The following is a 27444-nucleotide window of genomic DNA, read 5'->3' as shown; positions in this document are numbered from 1 at the left end:
AGTTTTATCAGAATTTGTGGGCGATCGGTCACAGCGGTAAACTGAGAAAGTTTCGGGAACAATCATTCGGTCGCTTATTGATGCATCAAGATTTGTTTCGCAGAACGCGAACACGTCGTAGTCCAACTCAAGTGAAGACAGTAAAACGGTCTCTAGTCTCTTTTTACTACGGATACTATTCATGTTTTGATAATAAATCGTCAAATATTTTTGTCTCGATGCCTTGATTTTGCACACATTGCACAATGAACCAAATGAAAGATTAGCAAATCTATCTCACTGTACAATTTTGAGAATCTCCTACTGTCAAATTAACCAATAACGACGCCGGCTAAGTTCGTGTAGTCGATAAGAAGAAGGGAAACGCAGCAAATGTGATGATTCAAATCTCACGCTGTGTGTTTAGGGGTATGGTAAGGTGGCAAGGAAATCTACTTGGTAAGAGATGTGACCACTTGAAACATAAGCTCCTCATTTACTAAAATGCCTTAATTTCCTATTGTTGCCTCCGATCAGTTCTCAAGAGGTGTTTAATATCGAAAATACTATCATATCATCATAAAAACAACGAAATTATTATTCAACAAATTTGGTTTAAAAATAATTCCTTTAAGCCCGAAACAATTCTTTTTAAAACATTCCTATTAATCAAATCCTTGAATTCTTGCATTTCTCTAAATAAAAAACTCTACTCTCTCTACTAACTATAATATTTATAATGGAACATTTTCAATAATTTCGTTTCACAATAACACGAATTAATTATGCAATAAATGTTTTTTTTCTATAGGATTTTTAAAAATCAAACTCTTGTCAAACAGAAAATGTATTGCTATGTAACACTTCCAGAAGAAAACTACGTTTCTACTGTTGTCTTTAATTTGTTGGAATCTAACACTTATATTAAAAAGAAAAACAATATTATTTCAGTTCAGAAGGTTGATCATATTTTTCTTAACACATGAATTAACCATACCGTAAACTCCTTGCAAGTATTATCAACACTTCAGCGAGAAATTTAAACGAGGAATCAGAAAAATTAACCATTAACAATGGATAAATTTAAGCACCTAGTGCGTAGTTTTGAGCTAGAGAGATTCCAATCTGCCATCTCTCGTATTTATATAAAACCTTTTTATTTTTAACAAATGACGGTACTGAAACGGAATCAGGTAAGGGTGACATGAAATCATTTAGATTTTACAAATTTTAAACTGTAAATTAAATGCTAGTATTATGAACAAATGACTGGTCATAAAATTTTTATTCCTAAACTATTCAATATAAAAACATTTAAGTTACTTCAATCGAATAAAAAACATAATTTTAAATAATATAGAAAACATCCCAGATGTTTAAACTGACATATTGAAATGAACATTTTAACACAATTGTCTAATTATACCTTTACCTTCATAGCAATGATATTGATTTTAAATTAAACTATTCTTTTTCGTTATGTTTATCAATCAATTTTATATTTTTCTTAATCAATTTGATATTTTTATTAAAAACGATGAATGATAAATAAGTTAAAATTCTTGGATCCGAAAGCAAATTTTATCTTAATCATTTTCATCAGAATTAGACATTTTTTTAGAAGCATTCATCACAATTTTATGTGCTTCGACGCAAAAGATAATTATTTTACTTAATTATATTAACTTCATTCCTATCCTTTGCGCTCATTCTTGTTTGTTATAAAAACAAAACCATTCCTGTGGTAACTATGGTAACTATGATAACGCACTATGAGAGATTGTCATACAAGCAAGCGGACCAACATATTTTTAAGATATTTTCAACAATTCGACTGCCATTTCTTTTGGTTACGATCGTAAGATCATAAGATAACATTTCACGATCACATCTTGGAAGTGGCTTATAAGTTTATAAAAAAAGGGGGGAAATTATACATGTATTTGTGCGGGACGCAGGTTCGTATCCCATCAGTGGCTGTCTTTTTATTTATTGATCACTTAAATACAGCTCTAATTTGTAAATAAAAAACACATTAAAGTCAGGACAATATATTCATGTAAGTTTGAAAGTCAAAGCCGGGCAACCTGAAAGACTGATCTGCTCGTTTTAAAATTATTTTTCATAGAAGGTATGTCCAATAAACTGGCAATCGTGAAATTTTCAAAATGCTCTGAATATTTAGATCGGAACTGAACTCTTCAGAACTCGTTAAAATATCCACGTTAAACTTAAAAAAACTGCCGGGCCTAAATGATCTCATCAGAAAACTTTGATTATTTATTTTTTTCTGTTTTTTTTTTTTCATTTTCTCATGCTTTATCTACTTATTACTCTGAAGCTACAATACAATACAAGAATGTATTGTACGTAGAAGTTTTTTTATCATTCATCCAAAAATTTTCAATAGCGTAAAAATGGAAATTTAAGCTTCTTTTCTTAAACAAAGTGTCTACTTTGTATTTAAAATTAAGTTGAAATTTTTTCCAATTTTTGTCCTAGTGATCTAGTGCAACACAGTGCCATGTTTTGTTGATTTTTTGTGTTTCCCATGCTACTTATATCATGAGGTTTGACAGCTTGGTGCGCTAGTGGCGACTCCTCTCGGAAAATAAGTTTTTTTTCCAGTGATTCATTATAGAGAACTGAGCGCTTCGGCATTAAATGAAGTGTGCCTTGTTTCTGTTATTAAAGAAAACAATTATTTTTACTGTACAATTAAGTGTTTAACGTTTAACATAAAAAAAATCATTATTGAATGTAAAATAGAAAGAAAAAACGAATTTAGAACAATTTCGCAAATCGCATTATTTTTTCCACAAAAAGTTATACAGACTAAATAAATCTAGAATGAAATAGAATTGCAACATTCAACTAGGCACTCGCGTATGCTTTGTAAAGAGAATATTAAGCTTATTGAAAAAAAAATTAACAATTATTTTCATTGGGTTAGAACAAAAATAAATAGTAAGAATCGAATAAGTTAATAAAACTAATCACATCTATAAACGGTAAAACGTCAATCAATTTTTTGCAATTGCAATGAAATTCATCTTTTTAACGACAGAACTTGAAAATTTTCGACGCTCATCCTAGGCTGTTGCATTTTAAACTCACAAAATTGCACAGAAATTAGAAGGTTTGTTCATATTTAGGAACGGACAACTTGAAAGTTGAAACTATGTTTGATAATACGTGAATCGGTAATTGGAAAAGGTCTCTTTCTCTGCATTAATGCATTCATATGCTTGAAATTTGATGCTGGTGGCATTCATACAAATCAAATTAGATCCAGCTAACATTTAAAAATAAAGAAAACAGTCAACGGTACTTATCTGTTTGTTGCTTTGATTCTTCTTCCTTAACCTGATCATTCTGCTCCAGAATTTTCTAAATATTCCAAATGCTCAGATTGCCAAATTTAACTCTCGATGAAGTTCCAACACAGCTTCACAGAGGACCTTGCTCATTTTAATACCTACTCCCGTTAGACACAATTACCAAAAAAATCGAAAAATTTCAACTTGAAAACTTTGCTGTAAAAAATTTGCGTCCACTTTCTCGGGCACAGCCAACACCCTGACAACTTGACGTTTCCCATACAAATTGCGTGTGCCAGTTTTTTCTGGTTCTCTGGTTCTGTCAAATCGAAAATCAAGCGACTTAACATGTCGGAAGGACGCATTTTGGAATATGTTCTCTTCTTTCGTTTCGATTATAAATTGTTTGGCTCAGATATACGAAAAGTGAATCTGTTTTCAAAAGTTCAATCGAAGCGAACGAATAGGACGTTAATCTGTGTGTCCTTCATTAAGTCTTAAACTTCCGGACTGATCAAAATAATTTACTGATATACGGCAGTTTATTGGACAAGTACCGAAACTATTGAGGACAATCTACACAATAAATGTAAAACAAGACATTATCACAACAATCATCAAGTGACTTTCATACACTGCAATACATATGAAAATTTTAGAATGACAAAACATTCATATTATAGCAGAACATTCCCCGTTTTATGAGAAAACTGTTCCAATACAAAAATTTAACAAGTAGAATATTGATTGAGTGTAATAATTTTGGTTGAAACTTTTTTTCATTCATTCGAAAGTTATGAGTTTTCCTAAACGGCACCACATTTGATGATGTGCCCTTTCCATACGCATGGCTCAAAAATTATGTAAACAAGCGGTACACATGCGACATCTGCGATTTTGAATCAGGTACACCAAACTCGCCAGAACTGTCAAGTTGCCAGGGGGTTGGGCACAGCCTACTCTCCTTCCTTATATATCTGGACCAAGCCAAATCCACTTGCTTAAAAAACTGATGACCATCATTGCTCAATTTTAAGCAGAATGTTTTTAACAAACATAACTTTACTTTAAATTTCTGGATATAACAATCTCAGTGAGTGATGGTGGCTCCAGAGAGTTGTACGTTTTTTGACATTAGACAGATTCCTGGTCTTGAAATGAATCTTAAGCTAATTGTTTGCCATTGTTTATTTTCAATTAGAAAAATTGCCATAATTTTGTTCAGGAACTTGTTATGAATAGAGACTAACTAAGTACCAAGTTCAGCAATTTTGGGACGAAAGTGTCAACAAATCCGCGTATTTTTATCTTTTGTTGGCTCAGAAATCATGTTATTAGAAACTTTTCTTCGTGTTTTTTTTATGGAACGAAACTTGCATTTTTTCAAAAATTCTTTCGCTCAAGCGACCATATAATTCACTTTTGATGATGCAAAGTCACATGAATGATTTTGAATTAATGATAGTCCTAAAATTCAACTAAGTGTTTAAATCATTCAGAAGCTACTTTTTGTTACGGCGTACATTAGACCGCCGCAAAAAATTGAAATTTCCATACAAAACTTGCAGCGGCCTGGTGTAAATAGTTGTCGCAGTTTATTCGTGAAGATCGTAGGAGGCTTGCGGTTCAAGGACGAATGTTTGTTTTTAAATTGTAGATATTGTGATTTTTTTCTTGCGCTAGAGTTTACGCACAAAAATTTCGTTCATCTCGAATTTCGCCCTACGATTTCGTACTTTTTCTCTCACCGTCATTTAAGTACGTCTCTTGAAAACCAAACGAAAATACAAGTTTAACAATCGAAGCAATCAAGTCAGTCAAGTGGAATTTGAAGAAAGAAATGAGAAAAAAACAAGGAACTTTGACTTATTAAGGTAATTTGTTTATTGATTCTCTATTTTATAAATTATTTCTATTCCAGATAGAATGAAAGTTATTACGGACGACATCGTAATAAAGTAATAAATTTTCAAATTTTAGATCTCCCTTGCATTTATGCAGTTTGAGTCAGTCAAGATGTTCTGGTTCGGATCGTGGATAATGAAATTAGGAAACTTCTACGAAATTGTAGTGTGGTTGTCAAAAGGAATGGGTTTTTCGCACTAAACAAACGATATATTTAGTGAACCCTGAGTTTACTGCAACCTGCATTAGGCGGCATCCATAAATTACGTAACGCAAAAATTGCACTTTTTTGACCCCCTCCCCCCCGTATGTCACAAATCGTAACGCTTCGACGTACCCCCCTATGAAAATTAAGTAACACTGATAATACCCCCCCCCCCCCCCCCATCGTCTTTTCAGGTTTTTGAATACTGATTTTCGAAGGTAAAAAAATATTTTAACATAATATTTTTTAATATTCTTCAAAACGAAATTAATGTCTTTCCAAATCGCTTCTTAGTACTCATTGATGATAACTTTCTGATATAATAAATTGATTGTCTTATTGCGAGTTGCTCTGTGTTTGTTAACTGATGATCTACCTTGTTTAATTTACTTAGTTCAAGGAGCATAACTTTTTCTGCAAATATACTCCACTTAGTAATATTCGTCGGAATAATCAAAATTGCATTTTTTTTAAATCAATTGAGAAAAATAGTAAAATTCCCGTCTTAAGGTTGAATTGAGTTCTTGGGGGTAAATGTACCTAATATTCGGTTTTCCAATGGATATTTCACGTATATTCAATACTCATTTTGTAATCTTTAAAGAGGAAAGGTTACAAACCAGTTTCAACTAAGTTGAAGCTTACAAATTTTTAGCTGATTTTGGTTTGCATGATTCTGCAAAAAATGCATGACATAAAAATAGCTACGATTGAACTGAAATTTTTAAGGAAAAAATCGTTACGTAACGATGAGCATAACTCCCTCCCTCCCCTATGTCACAATTCGTAACGCTAGAGCTTTCCCCCTCCCCCCCCTAGGAGCGTTACGTAATTTATGGATGCCTTCTTATGTGTTTTTTTTAAATACCTGTTGTAACAGGGACAAGATTGGTCAGGAAAAAGGCATGATTCCGTTTACCTGTTAAGTGGCTTTGTCATTTATGTACTCGATTTAAGCTTTTACTGTTGGTAATTCTAGTCATTCTACATTTTCCTATCAATTCATCTGTTCTATCAAATCTCATGATCATTATGAGTGACCTGAGTTGATTAAAAAATCAAAATCGTTTATCTTGCCGTATATGTGTGGACGCAGCTTAAACTCGCGAATGAAATTTCGTAATACATACATAGTCAGATTACAAAGTATTCGGTTGATATTTATGTGTAAACAAATAATTCAAGAACTTACAAAACAAGGTGAGAAAAAGATTTATGTAAATTATTGACAGCTGAAATAATTTGCATGCGAATCTAGTTGTTCAAGAAAATCACAATATCTCTCGTAAATTACCATCAGTGCCGTGAATCCTTTCAGCTAAAGTTTTCATTTTGAGTTTAATGTTCGATCGAAAATCTCCTGTTTCACTAAGTAGATGTCTCCTTACTTTTTGATCACCCCTATCGTCTGCTGATCGGATAACGGTTCACTTTAGCGGCCAGAAGAACTACCCCGATTGTTGTACGCTGTTCGAATCGTTCCCCGGCCTGATGTTGATCACCGGGATCAGCAAACAGCTCTTGTACCAACTGACACAGCCATCCATGGCCAGGCAGGAGCGTGTGAGCCAAAACGTGAAGGGAAAGACGGACAGATCCCGCGCGGTTTAACGTACGAGTATCGTTCGTGTGTGAGAAAACTCTGTTTGGTATTTGCTTTTCGAAAAAATCCAAATTAAAAATTTGTCATTCCTGGCAGTCGTTAGCTAGTTCGTTCGCTCGGTTCGTGCGGCCTGAGACTCGACTCCGATTTGTCCCGGCTCGCTTGTTCGCAGCGATAGTAGTACGTAGAAAAGCAAAAAAGCGGGAAGTGCGCGCGTGAGAAAACCCAATAACTCTCTTGAGTTGGAAAATTTCAAGCGAAAATCCACCAACCAACCTGTGCAAGTAATAATAAATTTCTGGATACCCTCGTCACACCTTCAGGGAATTCACAGGCAGTGTTTAAAGAATTTCCGGTGTGCCACATCCCGTCGCCGACCGGTTCTTGTCGCTGTGTCGCCGTTTCCTGTTACGTTGTGTGACGAGTCTGCTGCCTGCCATTGGCAATGGATGGAACACGGGAGCAATTTTATCCTTCTCAACGCTGCACACCCATCAGCTTCGCGTATAAAAGTGATCAATGGAATACCTGAATTTTGCCGTCTCTCCCCGTTTCTTTTTTCATAATCACCTTGCGAGAATTTAATATGAAATAGCGTTTCCCTTTCCGGTTACTTTTTTTTCTTCCCTGTTTCCACCATAGCCTCGCTTGGCTATAAATCATAAGCAGTCAGTGTGAGTTCTGTTTTATTGAAAAATTTTTGCCATGAAGGAACACACTTCGTCAAATTGAGAAAAAAAATACCAGAAGAAATATAAGTGTATGTCCCCAACATGCTGGGGGCGAAAATTAATCGTGGGTAAAAAATATTAATGGTGTGTTTATGAAATAAAACAATAAAAGGCGAAGACGACGGCTGGCAGGAAAAAAAGTAACCACTCACTGCTTCTTGCCAGCCCTAGTGAGTGGCTGGCTCGAAAAGCTGCCAAGTGCGAAACACAAGTGACTCTGCAGGGCAAAAACCAACCCATAAGTCAGTAAAGCCGAAATTCTGCGGAAAAGCCATCCCAGTAATTAAGAGTGACACAGAAAATGCGGTGGTCCTTGAAGATTTCGGTGAAGATTTTTCTATGTTCATTCAGTGTGATTCAATCCCATTTGGCTACGATTGTGTTTTTCTTCGGAAATATATTTACTCATGAAACAAATGTTTCTAAATTGATTGTGTTAAATTTTAAAAAATGATATTTCGATTCCAAAGTATCAATCTCAAATAAGTTATTTCAAACTGAAATCTGAATCTGAAATCCGAATCTGGAGTACGAATCTGAAATCTGAACCTGAAATTTTAAATGTGAATTCGAATCTAAGCCATAATTCAAATCTTAGTTTTGTTTTCTGATTTCTGATTTTTTATTTCTGATTTCCGGTTTCCGACTTCCGATTCCGACCTCCGATTTCTGTTTTTTGATATCCGATTTCTGCTTTCTGATTTCTGATTTCTGATTTCAGATTTCTGATTTCTGTTTTCTGATTTCTGATTTCTGATTTCTGATTTCTGATTTCTGATTTCTGATTTCTGATTTCTGATTTCTGATTTCTGATTTCTGATTTCTGATTTCTGATTTCTGATTTCTGATTTCTGATTTCTGATTTCTGATTTCTGATTTCTGATTTCTGATTTCTGATTTCTGATTTCTGATTTCTGATTTCTGATTTCTGATTTCTGATTTCTGATTTCTGATTTCTGATTTCTGATTTCTGATTTCTGATTTCTGATTTCTGATTTCTGATTTCTGATTTCTGATTTCTGATTTCTGATTTCTGATTTCTGATTTCTGATTTCTGATTTCTGATTTCTGATTTCTGATTTCTGATTTCTGATTTCTGATTTCTGATTTCTGATTTCTGATTTCTGATTTCTGATTTCTGATTTCTGATTTCTGATTTCTGATTTCTGATTTCTGATTTCTGATTTCTGATTTCTGATTTCTGATTTCTGATTTCTGATTTCTGATTTCTGATTTCTGATTTCTGATTTCTGATTTCTGATTTCTGATTTCTGATTTCTGATTTCTGATTTCTGATTTCTGATTTCTGATTTCTGATTTCTGATTTCTGATTTCTGATTTCTGATTTCTGATTTCTGATTTCTGATTTCTGATTTCTGATTTCTGATTTCTGATTTCTGATTTCTGATTTCTGATTTCTGATTTCTGATTTCTGATTTCTGATTTCTGATTTCTGATTTCTGATTTCTGATTTCTGATTTCTGATTTCTGATTTCTGATTTCTGATTTCTGATTTCTGATTTCTGATTTCTGATTTCTGATTTCTGATTTCTGATTTCTGATTTCTGATTTCTGATTTTTGATTTCTGATTTCTGATTTCCGATATCTGATTTCTTTTTTTAAGGATTTTTTAACGGCTACAGTCTCGGATTTTTAGTTAAAAACGACTATGTTTCATTCCAACGTTTCGATCCTTATTGGATCTTCATCAGGGGCGATAAAAAGAAGTTTTCTTGTTAAGTTTAATTCGGTTTATCTTGAACTGCTGTCATTGGGTTTTGTTGACGAATTTTCGTAGAATATTCGATTGTCTGTTGAATAGTGGGTGTTTTACAATTTTCTGCATCGGTACTTTGCACTGTGAACTGTTTTGGTTTTCGAGTTGTTTTTAAATTGTAAAACACATAATTGTATAACACATAAAAATTGTAAAACACCCAGCATTCAACCGAAAAACGAATATTCTACGAAAATTCGTCAACAAAACCCAATGACAGCAGTTCAAGATAAGCCGAATCAAACTTTGCAAGAAAACGACACTTTATCACCCCTGATGAAGATCCAAAGAGGATCGAAACGTTGGATTAAAAAACAGTCGTTTTTATTTAAAAATCCGAGACTGATAGCGGTTAAAAAATCCTTAAAAAATCAACCAAAACAGTCATAACAAATTCTTATTTCTATTTTCTGATTTCTTATTTCTGATTTCTGATATCTGATTTATGATTTCTGAAATTTTGGACTAATTTATTTTTGGTTCATGCAATATTTTTATTCAGAAAAAAAGAATTTTTTTTATTGAATAAGTCCCATCAAAAGTGTATTATTTAATCAACTGGATATATTCCCACTGTTTACGCACCGACTAAACAGCATGAAATGTTATTGAATTTCTGTAGTCAACCGTGATGGAAACACACAATTAGTAGGCCATAAAATCTAATTTTATTCGAGACAAGCAGAGGTAAACAAACCGAATCGTAGCGATAGACGACTGTTCTAGCTAAAGGTACCAACCTAGGAAAGCATGTTAATGGAAAAAGCATGGTTCACTTTGACCTCGCCTGTTTCTCATTGAAGGTTAACCGCAGAAAGTAGGCTGTGCGGTGTGCCGCCAGGTTATCAGAAACGAATCACATAGTCTGTGCGAGAGAAAGTGAAGGAAAAAGAATCAAAAAACCTAGTTACAAAAAAAAACTGGAAACGGAAAAGTTTTTCTTTGAACGTTACAATTGACGAGACATTTACAGCCCCGTGTACTCGCTGGTTCGAACATGGAGGAAGAGGATGATAAAGTGTGTCCCCTGGGGGGTTTCATTCAGCAAAAGCAACAGTATATGAGATCTCTGCTAGAGCAAACCAAGCAGCAACAAATGGCACTGGTTCAGGGGCCGGACTCGGAGGCCGATACACTGACGGATTGTACCCCGGGAGCCGAAACGTTTGGAGAATTCATGAAATCCAGCGGCACCCGAATGCTGGAAAACGTTCGATTTCATGGAAATTTTTCAGCAACAAGTGTGAATACGAACGCAAGCGTACAATCGATTCAATCTGCCCAAACTTCGTCATCGACGGCATCAGCAGCAGCAGCAGCAGAAACAGCAGCCGTGTCCTTGGTTTCGACCAAGAAAAGCAAGTTCTCTAGTTTTCTGCAGCGCAGTTCGACAACGACGTCTAGCAGTAGTTTCTCCTCCAGTTCAGACAGCTCCCTTGGATCGTTAAGCTGTTGTGCTAGCCAGCAGCAAACCCTTGCTGCAAGTTCGTCCTCTGCTTCTGTGTCCTCGGAATCCTCAACATCGACCCTCGAAGCAGCGAACGCGACCGAGTTTTTGAGGGCTTCGTCTCCTGCCGTACCGCAGATAGTAATCAAACCTTGCTTCGATAGTATGTTAAGTGAAGTAGAATCTGCCGAACAAAAATTCAGAAAAAATATGCAATTGAATCGAAAAATTTCGATTCTCAGCCCTTCGCATCTGAGCATTCGAAGTGAGCAAACGACCCGAGAAGAACGAACATCTTGTTACATAAACGCTGAATCGTTGCTGTAAGTAAAAAGCCGTAACAAAGTAGGCGGCTGTTTTTTTTCCTTCTATATCTCTGCTCTTACATCATAGCAAGCATGTAGTTCACGTTTCAAGTCTAACATAGAGCCTACTTAGTCCTGCTTCTGATGCATAGCTCACTGGTATCCGACTATCGTTAGTTTATCAGTGTGCTGCGATCTCCAGAATGTATTCCATACTTCACTCCCGCAAAGTATACACACGCCAAAACATTGCTGATAAAATGGTACATGCAATAGCTAGTACACATCATTTCTATTAAGTACCCCAGCCCGATTCCGGTTAGTTTGCAATTTTCCAGTGGCAAAGAAAGGATCGAAAAAACAGAACAGAAGCCACAAAAAAAATCATAACAAAGAGGCATGGAGGAGGAAAATGCTCATCGAGGGTACTAGCATGTTGCTTTTCCATGAATTCTTAATGCGACCGACAAAGGCTTGCACCGAGTGCACCTGGAAATCATCGTGGTGCTACTTTATGGAGCACTAGTGCTAGCCAATATATCTTCCTACCTACCTTCCAGCTAGTGTAGCTGTTTTGTGAGTTGTTTTAGGGTAAAAAGTTCATGCCATGCTCTGAGATGCTACATATTTCGCTTCTTTGTGACTGACGAGCGAAGTTTGGCGTTTTATTGCGAACATGGTACGCAGTGGGCTGGTAGGGTTGTTATTATGCAGCCATTTGTAAGGATAGTCTTCTTGTATTTTGCAGTGAATGGATTTCCGAGAAGTTTTGCAAAATTGTATTTTTTGCAAAACTCAATTTTTTAGCTCCGGACGTTATTATACGACATGTAGATACAGAAAAAATCTTCATGAATTTAATTTTTTCTTAGCACACTGTAAATCGAAGTTGCATGTGAATCATTTTATATGTATGTACAGTAGACTGAGTCGATTTGGGGTAATTTTTGAATTTCTCAAACCCTGGGGTCTTAAAAGCTTCGTCTTGGTTCAAAACTCATCCATGATTTTTTGCAGAATTTTTAAGTAACGTTTACATGTGTAAATTTGAACTTTTAGGTTTGTATGGGAAAATTGAATATTTTGTACTGTAAAATCAACATCATTTTTAGTTCTTCTGTGAAACCGAGCCTGCTAATGGTTTTTGTGCCAATTTATAAATTTCTTACAGGAAATTTTCCGTTGAACAACTTTGTCGAATATCATAACTTCGTATCTTTTTAGATAAAAAAGTTATTAACTCTTTAACAGGTGTATGTCTTTTAGCATTGATCAACAAGAAATTCAATTGACACCAGTGCTGGGGGCCTAGCGAAGTATTGCAAGACCAGGACACAAGCAGTGGTGTCAATTGAATTCACGGTTTATCAATCCAAAAAGACATACACCTGTTAAACAGCAAATAACTTTTTTGTTTAAAAAGATACGAAGTTATGATATTCAACAAAGTTGTTCAGCGGAAAATTTCCTGTAAGAAATTCATAAATTGGCACAAAAACCATTAGCAGGCTCGGTTCCACAGAAGAAACAAAAATGATGTTGATTTTACAGTACAAAATATTCAATTTTCCCATACAAACCTAAAAGTTCAAATTTACTCATGTAAACGTTACAGTGTTGTAAATCTTGACCGAAAGAACGAAAGCCGAACATAACCTATAAATTATTCCCGGTCGAAAAATAAATAAACGTTACTTAAAAATTCTGCAAAAAATCATGGATGAGTTTTGGACCAAGACGAACATTTAAGACCCCATGGTTTGAGAGATTCAAAAATGACCCCAAATCGACTCAGTCTGATGTACAGTCAATAAAAAAAAATTGTCTCTAGAGCACTATCTTTAACATGAAAACAATAAAAAAGGTACAACTTCTTTAGCAAAATTGGTACCATATTATCTTAATTTTCAGTGATAACTCCTCTTTACAGATCAACAATAATTTTTCTTAGAAGTACACCCACTCGTAAATAATTTTAGATTTGTGTGTAATGATTCCACAGAATTGTGTTAGTTTTTGTGGAAAAACTAATGCTTTTAGGAGTATTTTAATAAATCTTATCTAGCGATGCGGTGTTTTAGTAAAATAATGTTTTTAACAGTATACAGACCACATTTCATGAAAAGTCCCGGAGCTGTGGAAAATGGGGAAAAAGAGAAAAAACACTCATATTGGCGAAAATTAAAAATAATACCTTTTAACGTCACGTTAAACATCATGCAGTATAGACCATCGCCTTGTCGAAGCCTCTTGCGCGATTCCGCACACAGCACTGCGTTTCATCCAGCGTTTCCTGCCTTAATCAGTCTGGTCGATTTTCTAAAGCTCGTCACGGTCGATCGTGTCGTATGCGGCTTCTAGACTTCTAAGTCGATGAATGCGTAGGGACTTGGTATTCACGGCATTTTCGGAGGATTTGCCGTAATGTGAAGATCTCTTCATGAAGCCGGCCTGATGACTTCCCACGAATCTGTTTGCTTGTAACGTTAGGCGGCGGAGTAGGATTCAGGACAACAGTTTGTAGGCGTCATTGAGGACTGTGATCGCTCGGTCTCGTAGTCCAATTTGTCGCCATTCTTGTAGATGGGTGTTTTCGGACCTATTTTGATGAGTTCAGCTGCGATGCCATCTTCCCAGCCGACTTGTTTCTATTCAGCTGGGCTGGCGAATGGCTTCCTTAACTTCATTTATCGTTGGGAATGGCTCCACCTCGTCTTTGGCAACGCCGGGGATGTACCTTCCCACACCGTATTGGTCTCCTTCATGTGCGTCGCTCAGGTGTTATTCGAAGTGCTGCTTCCATCGTTCGATCACCTTACGATTTATCGTCAGGATGCCTCGTTCCTTATCCCGGCAAATTTCGGTTTCCGGAACAAATCCTTTGTGGGATGCGTTGAGCTTCTGATAGAACTTTCGTGGTTTTTTTTTTGTTTTTTTTTGTAGCGGCCCACCACACTCCCTCACACCAATAGGCTCAATTGAGCCTCCTAGTAATGGACGCTACTGTTCTCAGCATGTCTGTCAGCAAAAGGCATTGAAAAGCTATACGCGAGCAAAATTTAACTCATGCTGAGAACGCAATAATAGATTATTGAATGCGGGGAAATGTGACGATACTAATTACACCATGAATCTCAATGTAAAGAGATTTCCTTTTAAGAGATCCATGTTAAAATTACATTTTACTTTTCTTTACAACCACAAAACAAATTTACAAAAAAATAATTAATAAGATTTCAAATGTTTTACTAAGATTATACATAAATTATTGCTACAAAAATTTAAAAAATAGGTACTCAAGACTAACTTTGTTCGACTTTTTTAACGACTGAATTTAGTTTTGAATATTTGGAGTAACTTGTTTTTGAACATGGAACGAGAATTGGTTTCTTTTAATTCGTTAGGTAAGAAGTTATACTTTGTAGGGCCAATAAAAGAAATTCTTTCTGACCTAAACTAGTTGTTGATCGACATCGTTGTAATTGATTTAAATGACGAGTATTATGTGTTCTTATTGCAGTCGAGGAATGAATATTTCGGATGATCGTTGTTGAGTGTAAACTATCAAAGACGTATATTATAGTTTGAAAGTCACAAATGTCTACTAGAGGTAAAATATTATGGGATGTGGTTGAGTAAATGAGTCTAGTTGGATAAAGCAAAGGAAGCTTGTAGATATTTTAAACACCGATTTTGTAAGGTTTGAAGTTTTTGGAGATTTGATTCTGATGCGCGTCCCCAAACTAGTATAAGATAATTTAGCAAAGAGTGAATGTGTGCATAGTAAAATTTCAGCCGAACATGTTGAGGTATGAAGTTTCTTAATCTCCAAAGTACACCACAGAGGGGGGAAATTTTTTTTCTCTAAATTTTGTATGTGGCAATTCAAAGAAAGAGTTTCATCTAAATGTAACCCGAGATATTTAAAGTTCTTTACCTTGAGTATCACAAACTCGTTTAGATGTGGGTCCCGGTGGGGAGGTAAAAGTTTTCTAATAGAATGAAATAACATGTACTTCGTTTTTTTGTAGTTTAATGGAAGGAGATTACTGTATAGAAAAGAGCTGTTTCATCAGCGAATAACCTTGCTGTCCCTACACCAACGCAGATGTTTTTAGATTCACTTTCTGTTCCTTCGATAACGACTAATTGTTTTCGGTTATCAAGATAGCTACGAATTAAATCATTAGCTAATCTCCTTATTCCATATTTGTACATTTTAGCCAACAAATTTTCGTGATTTAGCGTATCGAATGCTTTCTTTAAATCGAGAAATAATGCACCAACTATATTTTTCGAATCGATTTCCTTGATTATAGAGTCAACTAACTCAGAGATTGGAACGAGTGTGCCAGATCCAGGTCAAAACCGTATTGTAGTTTATAAAGAGTATTATTTTGATCAAGAAAATTTATAATTCTTTTTACCATTAATTTCTCAAACACCTTACTGAAAATTTTAAGGCACTCTGGAAAGCTACCTGATTCAATGATTAAGTTGAAAAATTTCGTTAAAATATAAGGAAATGGAACGTTATTATTTTTTAACACGCTTGCAGGAAAACAATCTGGTCCGCAACTTTTTTTTGTTTTTTAGAGACAGTATGATAAGATTAACTTCATTTTCATCGGTTGGTTGTAGGAACAAAGAGTTTCGCACTTCATTTATATTAGATAAAACATCAAATTCCAATTCAGTGGGAATTTCCTTTGCAAGATTTGATCCAATTGAAGAAAAATAACTGTTAAATTTGTCAGAAACATGTTTTTTTGTCGGTTATAAGTTCACCATTGTCTGTAAGCTGAATTTGCGACGATTTTTTTGATTTTCCTAAGTGTTGATTAATGTTTTTCTAGAGTTTGGTATAGGGAGTATTATTTAGAAGATTTTCAAAGTACAACCGCTTGCATGTTTGCTTTTTGTGTTTTTGATGTTTGTGTTGTGACAAAATATTTTTCATAATTTAGGCTTAAAGAAAACCCGTTTTTGAAAGAAATCGGCCGACGGGAACCAAAATTATTGATGAAAAACTGGTTTTTCATGTTTCTCCCGAACAAAATGTCCCGAAATCCCATACAAACTTCAGGCTCGTTGAGCAATCCCTTCCCGTGATCCGATCTGGCCCAAATTTGGCATGAGATCTTGTACTAGGACTAGGATCAATTTCAGCCTGCAGCGCATAACATTTCACAGGTTTTGAATTTCCCATACAAATTTGGGGTAGTCGACTGTTGGTGTTCGCTTTTACAATCGAAGTTGATGGTGTTTATAATAAGCTGTCTCAGTGGATAGTTCACTGTTGCAAGGTTTGATATGAACCAGGAAACAAAAACTACCAGTCCTAAGAAACTTTGAAGTTCTTCCTTTGTTTTTGACGTTCGACATTTTAAAATGGATTCAACTTTTTTTTTTGTGCTGGTCCAATTGGTCTATTTGGGTCCAGCCTCCACCCCATACGCTTCTTTAGGAGTGGGAGGGACTGTTTTATCCTCTGGATAATTATGTAAACATTAATGGTTCAATTTCTGTACGACTTGTTCGTCTTACTCCCGCGTATGTCCATCACCGTACAATTTTCTATCTGATGCTTCGCCAGAATTTCATCACATTGACATGATCCTTTCTAGGATTAGTATTTGTATCAAATTGCCTGTTTGAAATATTGTATTGTCAGTTTCTTAAAAACATTCAAGTTTGGACTGTCTTTGATGTTCATCGGTAGATCATTATACATCTTCAATCCGTTGTAGAAAATAGAGCGTTTGCTCATCTCTTTTCTCGTGTTTGGCAATCTAAAATCTTGAGCTCTCCTTGTACTGTACCTGTGGATATCGAATCCTCACTGCAAGCCATCCAATAGATAAGTTGGTAACATTCCTTTCTTCATTTTGAATTTAAAAATTAAACTGTTGTATGTAATCCTCTCCTTAACTGACAACCATTGCAGAGTATCAAGCATAGAAGCACTAGGAGTATATCTGTTGCATCGTAATATCACTCTCATTATCTTGTTTGGAATTCTTTGTACCCGCTTTGTCCGCGTATCTGATGCATGTAGCAGTATTGTAGCGCAATAGTCAAAGTGTGGCGTTATAACTGATTTCACGTAGATTATTTTTGACCAGAATGTCATGTATCTACTTATTCGGCAAAGTACTCCGTATTTCATAGCAATCTTCTTAATAGTATAGTCGATGTGAGCTACAAAATTTAGCTTTTCATCGATTTGTACTCCCAGGTATTTAACTTGACGTACTCTTTCGATTGCACAACCATCAATAGATAGGTTTGAACAAACTCTGATTTTTCGATTTCCAATAATCATCCAGCTAGTTTTATTGAGGTTCAGACACAATTTTCGATGTTTTAAAAAATTAGCAATATTTTTTAAATCCGCATTTGCTTCTTATATGACGTGTTCCAAACAGGCTTCATTTTGCTCATCTTGATCAACAGGAGACAGTGAACTTTTTTGCTCCGAATGATTCTGAGTCTTTTTTTAACGGACATTTCATCCTCTGCTGCTGAGAGAGCGGGAAGATTTTTTTTCTCAAACGAATGATCACTCTTCTACTGACAGATCATTGTTGGTGTGTGACTCTGAAAACACTTAATCAGTGCTACATGTGATAAGTGAAATGAATTGCTCAGTGAACGGAAAAGCATAGTTTCGCTATTCTCATTGTGAAAAAGAAATTCAAATAGCATATGAAATTTGGTATCGTTTGCTGTCGTTTCACCAAATCACGGGGACAGCTTCAATGTGTGATTTGACCGTCCCCTTTCTACGTGGAATTATGGAATATTGGCATCAGAATTTGTCAACCTGCTTTATTGTTGGGGACGTTTAATAATTCTGGCATGCTTTTGTATCTGATTTTGTAAACAAAGAGGTAATTTAAGATTGACACGATGATTTTTCGTAATATTCAGCATTTCAGCATTTACAACTTTGTTCGGTCGTTGATTTTTCTGCCAGTTACTGAGAAGTTAACGAACATTTCTCCCTGCGAGAATGAGATTGGGTAACTGCGTGATTGAAATGCTCTCCAACAAAATGTGGGCTGCTTGATCGTTTTAAGTGTGAGAAAGCATATTTCTCCCAGGGGTTTGACAAGGAGATGAGAAAAAGTGAGCAAAAATCAAGAGAATCGAAGAAGCCTGGTTCCAAATCATTGCCACTCCAATAGGAGACTGAGTCATCCGCAAATAGCTTCAGACGACCATGCTGTAAACATTTTTTTATGTCATTGATGTAAAGTATGAATAACAAAGGACCCAACACACTTCCTTGTGGGACACCTAAGTTGTTTTCTCTGTATCGCGAGTAAGATGAACCAAATTTTGTTCTTTGCTTTCTGTTACCCAAATAGTCCTTGAACCAGTTAAGAACTGTCCCACTGATGCCAATTCTTATTAACACATTAAACAAAATCTCTCGATCAATTGTTTCAAAAGCTTTTTTGAAGTCCAGAATCACAGCAACTGTATGGTTATCATTTTCGATGTTGATCTTCCAATTTCTAAGTACCAAATTCACTGCAGATTCCGTTGAATGTTGCTTCCTGAATCCAGACTGTTCGGCAATTAGTATTTCTTCGTCTTCAATAAAGCGTAAAAACTGCCCTTTCACTGCTAATTCTAGCACTTTTTCTTGAATTTCCATCATGTTTATAGGACGATATAATGTTGCATAATGTTTATAAGAAGATAGAGGTACACCTTTTCCCGAAAGTTTATTTCCAAAGAAAGACAACCTCTTGTTGTTTGTACTTGCATTTGTGGTGATTCAATTGGACCCCCAGCTCTTCAAACTTTCGGACTAGCAGCTTGATGCCTTACATCAAGTTCTCTTTCAGGTTTCATCAAAAAATGAAAAGTCATCTTTAAACTTGACCAAGTTTTTACTACATTACAGTAGATGAAAGCTTTCCATGAGGTTCTGGAACAACTCCGGAGCGCAATTTACTCCGAAAAATAGTCTTGAATCGATAGAGGCCTCAATTTGTTGTATAAGTCGTAATATCTCTGCTGTTCTCCGTCAATATCATATGATAGTATTTATGATTCTTTCAAATCAAGTAATAAAAAATACTGTGCCTTTCGATCGATTATCCGTCAGAATGAGTACTGCCTGGTAAAACGCTTGCTTGCTGGAGGACTTTGTTTGATTACGCTTTTTCAGTTTAGTGAGCCGAGCCAAATTTAATAATTCGGCAAGATTAAATCACGGTAACTGAGCTGTTTAGCACAAATTTCTTTCATCCCCTTCTCTTCTTACTACCTTTCTATTGACTACTAGGACGTGGCCGGCGCCGTTATTGATGTTCAAAAAGAGAGCATCAGTTTTGTGCACTGAGAATGTACTGCTAATCCCAAGCACCTTTTTTTACCTCTGTGCAAAATTGATGACCTCGGTCAATCACGAAGTAGCAACCATTGGTCACGTGGAACTTGTTCTACTGAACCACACCAACGATCATGGAGTTCGAGATGTCTTCTTTTGTTTTCATCAAAAATTTATAAAAAATCAATAATAATACATTATTTTGAAATTCGTCATTATGAACCGTTTTCAAGCATTTCGGGTCCAACGATTCGAGGAGGATGTGTAGTCGAATAAGCCTAGCTAAGCTAAATGTAACGTTTTCTTCATACTTTACGAAAAAAAAAAAATCAGATACAATTATATGTCACGGTTTCGAGAGAATTCTTCATTTTTTCCTGCAACACGGCTCATTAGGCGGCGTACACCTTCTTCGTCCGTCGTTTTTGCTGTCTTATCCCACCAGGTCTTCATCTGATTGATGTTTTTGACAATACCCCTTTCTCTGCATATCATTCTTGAACGACTTTGTTGTAATGGCGGCTTGTCAAATCAACCCAAAACATTATGGATTAGTCGTCGGATCGAATGAACGGCCAAATTCTTTTTTGGAGAAACTCTTTTTGATTTAGTCTCGACGACGTTGTTTAATTTGTAAATTTTTGTCGCAATTTGTCGTAAAAACATATTTAAATATGGCTGGAACATTCCCCCGAGCCGTTGACTTGGAATTTGCCCGAGGTCAGCCTTGACATAGGTTTCATCGTCCAGCAGGTGACATGGTTAGCACCTTCCGAGCACGGATTTTGGCAAGACTATTCTGTTTTATGGTCCTGTTTGACTGTTTGCTAGCTCGATACGACTTGATTCCTTCCCGGAGTCAAATTCTCCTCACGGTACTATAAGCAGCACCTAATTTTCTGGGCCAAATCACGATCCGACAGATTGGAGTTCCTCTTAATAGTCTTCAAAATCTTACCACGCAGTTTCCGGTCGACAGTTCTACTCCAACGATTGGCTTGAGGCTTCCGACTCGTCGTCAAAGTTTCCTTATTTCGTTTGATAAAGCGCTATACGGTATTTCTACAATTGTGCACAATTTGTTCCCTTTTTTTGGCTCCCATGTTGATTTTCTACAAAGTACAGTCGATTTGCGGAATGTCAAAATACATACATGAAGCTGAAAAATTTTTTAACACGTGGGTGCCAAGAACTTCCAAATCCCTACACCAGGAGCGCCACAATATGAGCAAAAGTTTGTTCCTGTTCTAAATGAAGCAAAACTTTATTCTTTAATTTTTAACTTCTTATAAGTAATATTCCATTCAGAGCGCCTCTATGTGTGTTTCAAGTACATGTTGTTTCATATTTAGCCCTTAATCTAGTAGTTTCGCAAACACATCCTCAGTCCTACTGAAATATCGATGCCATTTAACCATCCAATCTTCCGCACTGGGCCCACAGCAATTCATGGCATACTTTTCCAGCCTGGAAAAGCCTGCCTTGCTGTTACGGTGCGGTGATTTTGCTCCCCACGATTTGTTGCACATTTCGTTGTGTGGGTGGTTGGGTGCTGCGTATGTGTGAAGTGTCTCTGGCTGGCTGGCTGGCTCTAGCATTTTACGGTATCGCCTGCCCGCCCGAACAGCAGCCCCAAAACGATACTGCGAGCGTCTGCGCCAAACAACAATCAACACACCAACCTACACCAGCAAGCATGTGATTGATTCTAGAGTCTGGGCAAGCGTACTTGTCCGGCATGGAAGTTCGGCAAGTGCTGGCTGGCTGCTACCGCGAAAGACCTTATTCGCCAGATAGCATTATTTACATCTGAGCTAGTTGAGAAATTTTTCCTCTTCCTAATCGTCCCGATTCTGGGTGCTATTTTCGAATGTTTCCGTTTCCTTTCTTCCAAATCTATGAATAATGTGAAACTCTGTTTTGTGTTCTTTCCTCGGTGCGGCGTGTGAATGTGACTAACCAACAATTCTGAGAATAAACCATATCAAAGGCAGGCAAGAGGCAGGATTCGAGTTCCGGTTCACGACCTGGCCTACTGTGGGAAATGAACTTGCATAATGCTCTCTCTTATCACACCGTCAGTACAGGCAGAGTGCTATTTCGATCCGGAAATTAGGGCACTGCTATTGCTGCTGCTCGTGGTGCATCTTTCACCTGATGGCATAGCCTGCTGCTTTGTGTGAATAGACAACTTGGCGTCATCGTAGGTGAAATTTGTCGTCGCTAAAAGTAGCAACTTTTCCTTCCTACACCGTCTCGGTGCTGGCTGTGGTGTTTGGTGTTCTAAATGGTTTCAACAAAGTGTTTCTGAAATCGTGGGAAGTGAAACAAACAATGATATGATTGTTGCTATATTCGTTCTATTCTCCCTATTCCGCGGGCTTATACAAAAGCGGCGAAAATCTGTCATCCACACTAGTAGTCTGTCGTCTTCGTCGACGACCGGCACAACGACAGAAGAAAGTGGTTCACAGCAGCAGCAGCAGCATCACCGGCAATCCTATCATCTGCTTCACCAGAAGATTCGAAGCGATTCAACGCTGGTGGAGGCCAATCTGAACTCCTCGCTCGAGGACCTGTGCGTGTCACTGCAGAGTGATACGCTTTATTCGTCTGCCACCAGCAGGATCTACGACAAACGTCGCCAGGATTCGTCTTCGATATGCTCGGATATCTTCAACACGGACGAGGGCGGTGGAATCGGTGGCAGCGTTCCCGGCACTGGGGCTCGCTCGTCGCTGGCCGAGGAGCTGCCAACCCGTTACGGCAACAGCAGCACCCGCAAAAGTCTGACTCGCATCCGGCGAAGCTTGTCCCGAACAAGCATGACCAGAAGGAGACGCACAACCGGAAGGTATTCTTTTGTTATCATTCATATGCGTACGGCTGCACATATGGGGTTCAAAGTCCGGGGGAAGGGGGCGGGGGTCTTCAAAAACTTTGACGCATAGCTGAAACAGGTCAGACAGTGGCAGCGGAAGACAAAAGGGATACAGTTGAGCAAATAGAACGGATAAGCTGAGTTGTATACAAATGTGGTGTGCATACCTCCACAGCACCTACCTTTCCTCTCCGCTAGTTATTGCGGTTGACAGATGAGGCTTTGAGAGTCGTCGTCAGGCTGCTGAGTGTGTGTTTACGGAAGAAACGTGCAAGGATTCATTATTTATGCATGTTAATATTTTTGCTTCCGTGATTTTTTCCCGTTTCTCCTTTGCTTGCTTGCTTTTGTATGACGACGTGAATGACTACTTTGCGGTAGAAGTTCTAACGATGGGGTGTGACGAGGATAACGGTAATGGTGATAACTTTACGAGCGGAAAAGTGGATAGTTGCTGAAAATTGCTAACGTAGGTGGTACACTTTTTAAGTACTTGGAAAAGGGGAAATTTTTTAATCTTTGGAAGTGATGATTTGTAAATGTATTCTGTTCAAAATTTTGGTTGAATATTATCAAAATTATCATTTCGAGTGCATCTTCAATTTTAAAAAAAATATGTGCTTCTGATTTGGATAACGTGCCACTATTAAGCCTACCTTTTTTTAACAATCTCTCCTTTAAAAACAATGAATCTTCTAATAACCATATTAACTTTAGATGGACACATTTTCAAAGGTACTGGAAAGTATTCGAAAAACGTGAAATATCAAAGAAAAAATGTAAGCTGTAAATATCGTAGATATTTCGAAAAAGATACATCGGTCACCGACTGGACTTCAACCCGCAATTTCCGCTTCAGTACAACGGCGCGTTAGCCAATTACACCACGATGAACGTGACGAAATAGGCTCCAGCATGCGTACATGTCGAGCACCATCGAGCATGTGTTCTTTGCCCACTGTTGATATCTCTGTTCCTGTTATTCCTCTATCACCACCAGTGATGTCAACCTTCCAGACTTCCATTAACATTTCTTCCCGACAATTTCTGACTTCTGGTTTAGTACGTGAATTGTTAAAATCATGGAAATTCTTAATGTTCATGAAAAATTGGGCGAAAATGAACAGAATTCGTATTTGAAAAGTGTTTTACAGATATTTATAATGAGGAATGCTGCAAACTCATATGTAAATCTGCCCCTTCCAGCACAAAAGTCAAGACATTAACAGTCAAAGCTGGATTAAGGGGCGTTTATTTGGACTTCAGCGGTAAGCTCAACACTATTAAGTACAAAGGTACACATGGGATTCCCTTCTCTCAAATATTTCGAAAATTACAATGTTTGGCACAAATCTAATGGTGGGAATAAGTTTGCCTAAGTGTATCGGAACTTTCGAGATCCTTCGTTGATTAACAGCAAGCAAGGCTTCCGAATAGTAAACAAAACAAACAAAAACTTTAAGGATGCACCATTTGATGTAATTTTTGCTACTCAGAAAATAACCCATAACTCGCAACATTTTCAGAAATTTCAACCGTTCAACGAACACATAAGTTTCTCCAGGTATTCCAATTTTTTCATTGGTTTTAGCCTTTATATATCTTCAGGCCCTAAAAACTGTTTAGAGTTGATCCCCGGTTAAAAAAGCACTTATATAATTCGGAACAGGGCCGTAGGAAGAACCGACTCATGGGGGGGGGGGGGGGGTTTGATGACAATATTTTTCCTATAACATTTTTGCTTGAACAATGCATACACAAATGAAAAATTTATGTATATGTTAGTTCATTTTATTCAAGTAAAAGTTATTTTGCATTAAAAGTTATTTATTTTAGTTGCGTTAAAAAAAGATTGAAACCGCGTGAAACTGCGCTCTCTTTTCCAACTTTGACAAGCTGCCATTTCTCCATCGGTTGATATGTTTTCCATACAAATATCAGTCCAAAAAAGAATGAAAAGCTGTATTTTTTTTCAGCCATTGTAAACACTTCAAATTTTGTATAGCGTTAGTTGGATAGTTGAACAAGATTGTGTAAAAATTTCATGAAAAAATATCAACCGAGAGAGAAATGGCACCATGTCAAAGTAGGAAGAGAGTGCGTAGCTCCACGCGATTTCATTCTTTTTTTTAACGCTACTGTAGCTCAGTTGATAAGCTCAGTTGAGCTCAAGAGTAAACATCGAGCATAAATTTTTCAATGACTGGCGAGCCAAATGCATCGTTGAGAAAAATTGGGAGTGACATAATGATGTAGAAACAACTATCCTAATCGGAACAAAAAAAAAAGGATGTTGAACGTTTCATTTAGAAAAAAAACTTTTTTGTTAACTTACATTAGCATGCTAATTCTTTTGAACCACAAGCAAAACCATTTTAAGAATGGGTGAAAATGTATCAAATATTCAGCAATAAAAGTAAAAAATTAGGTTCACTGTTCAAATAAGGTTTATTTTCAACTCTTGTCAACTCGATTCAAATTAATGATTTTAGTTAGAACCTTTGAAATAAAATTTCCAGGAGGATAAAAAACAAGTTCAAAAATTATAATTTATTATTTTATTATTCATAATTTTATTCCTGTGACTAAGGTTTTCAAAATTTAAATCTAGATTTGTCAAAAAACAAATTCTTTGAAATAAATCCAGATTTTATTTTTTTTATGTGATTTTCACCAGGTTTGTTTTTCTAAACTGACTTTGATTGAATTTAAATATTTGATTATCATTCAAGAATCAAAGTTATGAAACTGTGATCTCCTTCAATTTGAATCCTTAATGAAATTTAACATTGATATTTTAATATTTATTATAAAACTTAAATTTGAACTAAATCTGAATACAAACTTTGGATTTTAGTTCCAAGTCTGAATTCTGCATTTTGAACCCAAAATCAAAACCTTAATCCAAATACCAGATAGGAAATCCTACGAATTTGAAACCCAAAAACGAAATTTGTATCAAAACCCGTAACCAGAAATCTTTTATTTGATTCTGAATTTATGGTTATCAATATGAATTTTGTTTCAATTATTTAGTCCTAATTGAACTTGTAAATTTGAATAAAATAGTGAAGGATGAAATTGTTTTGCATTTTTTTATTCTGAACTTTCTGATGATCCTACCTAAAAATCAAGAACAATAAACTGGATACTTACTAGATATTTTTCTGCAAATATCCAGGCTGGGCAAATCCAGGCAATTTTATTCTAGAATCTTGCGAAATAAGGGCATATTGTTACAAAATTTCAGCAAATTTCGGAATTATTCCAATAAAATGAAAAAAAAAACACATGGAAACTGCTTTTATTCAATCGAAACACATCAGCCGATTCAGAATCATGTTTAAAGTTTCCAAAAAATCTTTTATGTTTATTTTGACGAAATTTGTTTAAAATAAACTGTTTGGAAGTGAGATACATAATTCTTATGACTCAATTGAAATTCCCGTTTGATTTGATAAATATAATGAGAAAATCTGGTAAGCTTAGTCTAACTTTTTTGGACTCAATCACTATCAACAAGTGCGATTTTTTTGAAATTGTTGTCCTGGAATGAGATTTCGAGGTTTTGGAGTCGAGATTATTGCACTATTGTCATGAGTCATTTCAGTTTTTCATTAAAGTTTTATTGAAAATTTCAAATTTTATGTCTAGCGAAAAAATTTCACTTGGCATTTTTGGACCTTTATGGGGGGGGTTTAACCCCCAAACCCCCCCCCCCCCCCCCCCCGTTCCTACGGCCATGATTTCGGAATTCCAAAAACCACCTTATTTCTCTAGTGGATTTGGACCAGTTGGCTTCATTTCGGTTTAAAAACGTTCTCAAAACTGAGCTCACAAGGATATTTACTTTTACAGCAATTTTTTCGGCTAAAGTACCTTTTCTACGCAGTGTCCGTTTAACTCGACTATTTTTGAAAAGTCCCAAACAACCAAAAGTCCCATAAAACAGGTACAAAAATGCTTACTCAGCCCCATCATTGATATGAAGTATGTCTATGCAGCTCAAAATTAAAGTTCTTATTGATACTTTCAAGTTCCAAAACAAGTCTTAATGATCTTCTATTCAGCTTCCAGCGGCCTCTTAATTCAGCTTCCAAAAAATCGCAAAATGAGCAAAAAATCTCTTTCTATCTCGACTGAACCCTTGGCTTCGGTTCATATCACCTTCTGTTGATTATTTACTGTGTTCTGTACCGGTGCCGCCATGATGCCACGCGCCGGATTCCAAACTCGACAAATTGCTCAATTGCTTCTTTCTCACATTTCCTACATATATCGCATCAGAATGGTCTCTCAATTACTAAATTACTTATTGAAAAAAAACTTGCCCGGATTGGGGATCGAACCCCGACCTTCGTGGTGAAAATCGAACACGCTACCACAAGACCACGCCTACATGTTGTTCTAACTGAAAATGAAACTCGAAGTGGAGATTTGATTTTGAAAGCACATCAATGCGCTTTTTGGGACTTACTAAATCCTGTTTTGAATACTTTTGTACCCTTTATGTGACTCACCAAATCCAGTTTTGGGCACTTTTGTGCCCTTTATGTGACTTAAGTCCCGTATAACGTACGTATAGATCACTTTTGCAACTTTCAAGTTCGTTAATGAGTACATATAGTTCACTAAGGGAATTGGGCAGTTAATTCTCTTTGTCAGCCAATATGTAACTTTCAATACCTTCATTCAAGTAAATAAGTGACTTTCGATTGCTTGGAGTGCTATTCGCAAGCATATTTTAGATTGCTATATAAAAGACTTAATGATGAATATTTACTAATTTCAATGCTTAATTGCTGAGATGAAAAAAAGAAATAACTGATTTTCTATTGCAATTCTACCTTAACCGTCTTACCCGACTTTCCCCTACAGATTTTTCCCGCGTTTTTGTTGACTGAGCAAATGAGCACGTTTTTTTAAACCTGCAAAATCTGGCC

At 36.4% G+C, this 27444-nt stretch overlaps 1 protein-coding gene across 6 annotated transcripts in view; it reads left to right on the top strand.

Moving 5' to 3' along the window:
• The window catches only part of LOC129740179 (cAMP-specific 3',5'-cyclic phosphodiesterase), a 204729-nt gene that overhangs the window by 115194 nt on the left and 62091 nt on the right, over positions 1 to 27444 (top strand). For 3 of the 6 annotated variants that reach the window (XM_055731796.1, XM_055731795.1, XM_055731794.1), the window contains exon 1: positions 21408 to 22474. The exons of 2 other annotated variants lie outside the window; for them this stretch is intronic. In XM_055731796.1, coding sequence (XP_055587771.1) covers positions 21960 to 22474 — 515 coding nt within the window. In that variant the 5' untranslated portion in view covers positions 21408 to 21959. Of the gene's footprint in view, positions 1 to 7127; positions 7297 to 10324; positions 11292 to 21407; positions 22475 to 27444 lie in introns of those variants that run through there. One more of the 6 variants, XM_055731792.1, reaches the window with a different exon arrangement.

Source organism: Uranotaenia lowii, chromosome 1, assembly GCF_029784155.1.
Source record: "Uranotaenia lowii strain MFRU-FL chromosome 1, ASM2978415v1, whole genome shotgun sequence".
NCBI classification, from domain to species: domain Eukaryota; kingdom Metazoa; phylum Arthropoda; class Insecta; order Diptera; family Culicidae; genus Uranotaenia; species Uranotaenia lowii.
Note: the sequence above shows the minus strand (reverse complement) of the source record. Positions and strands in the feature narration are given on the sequence as shown.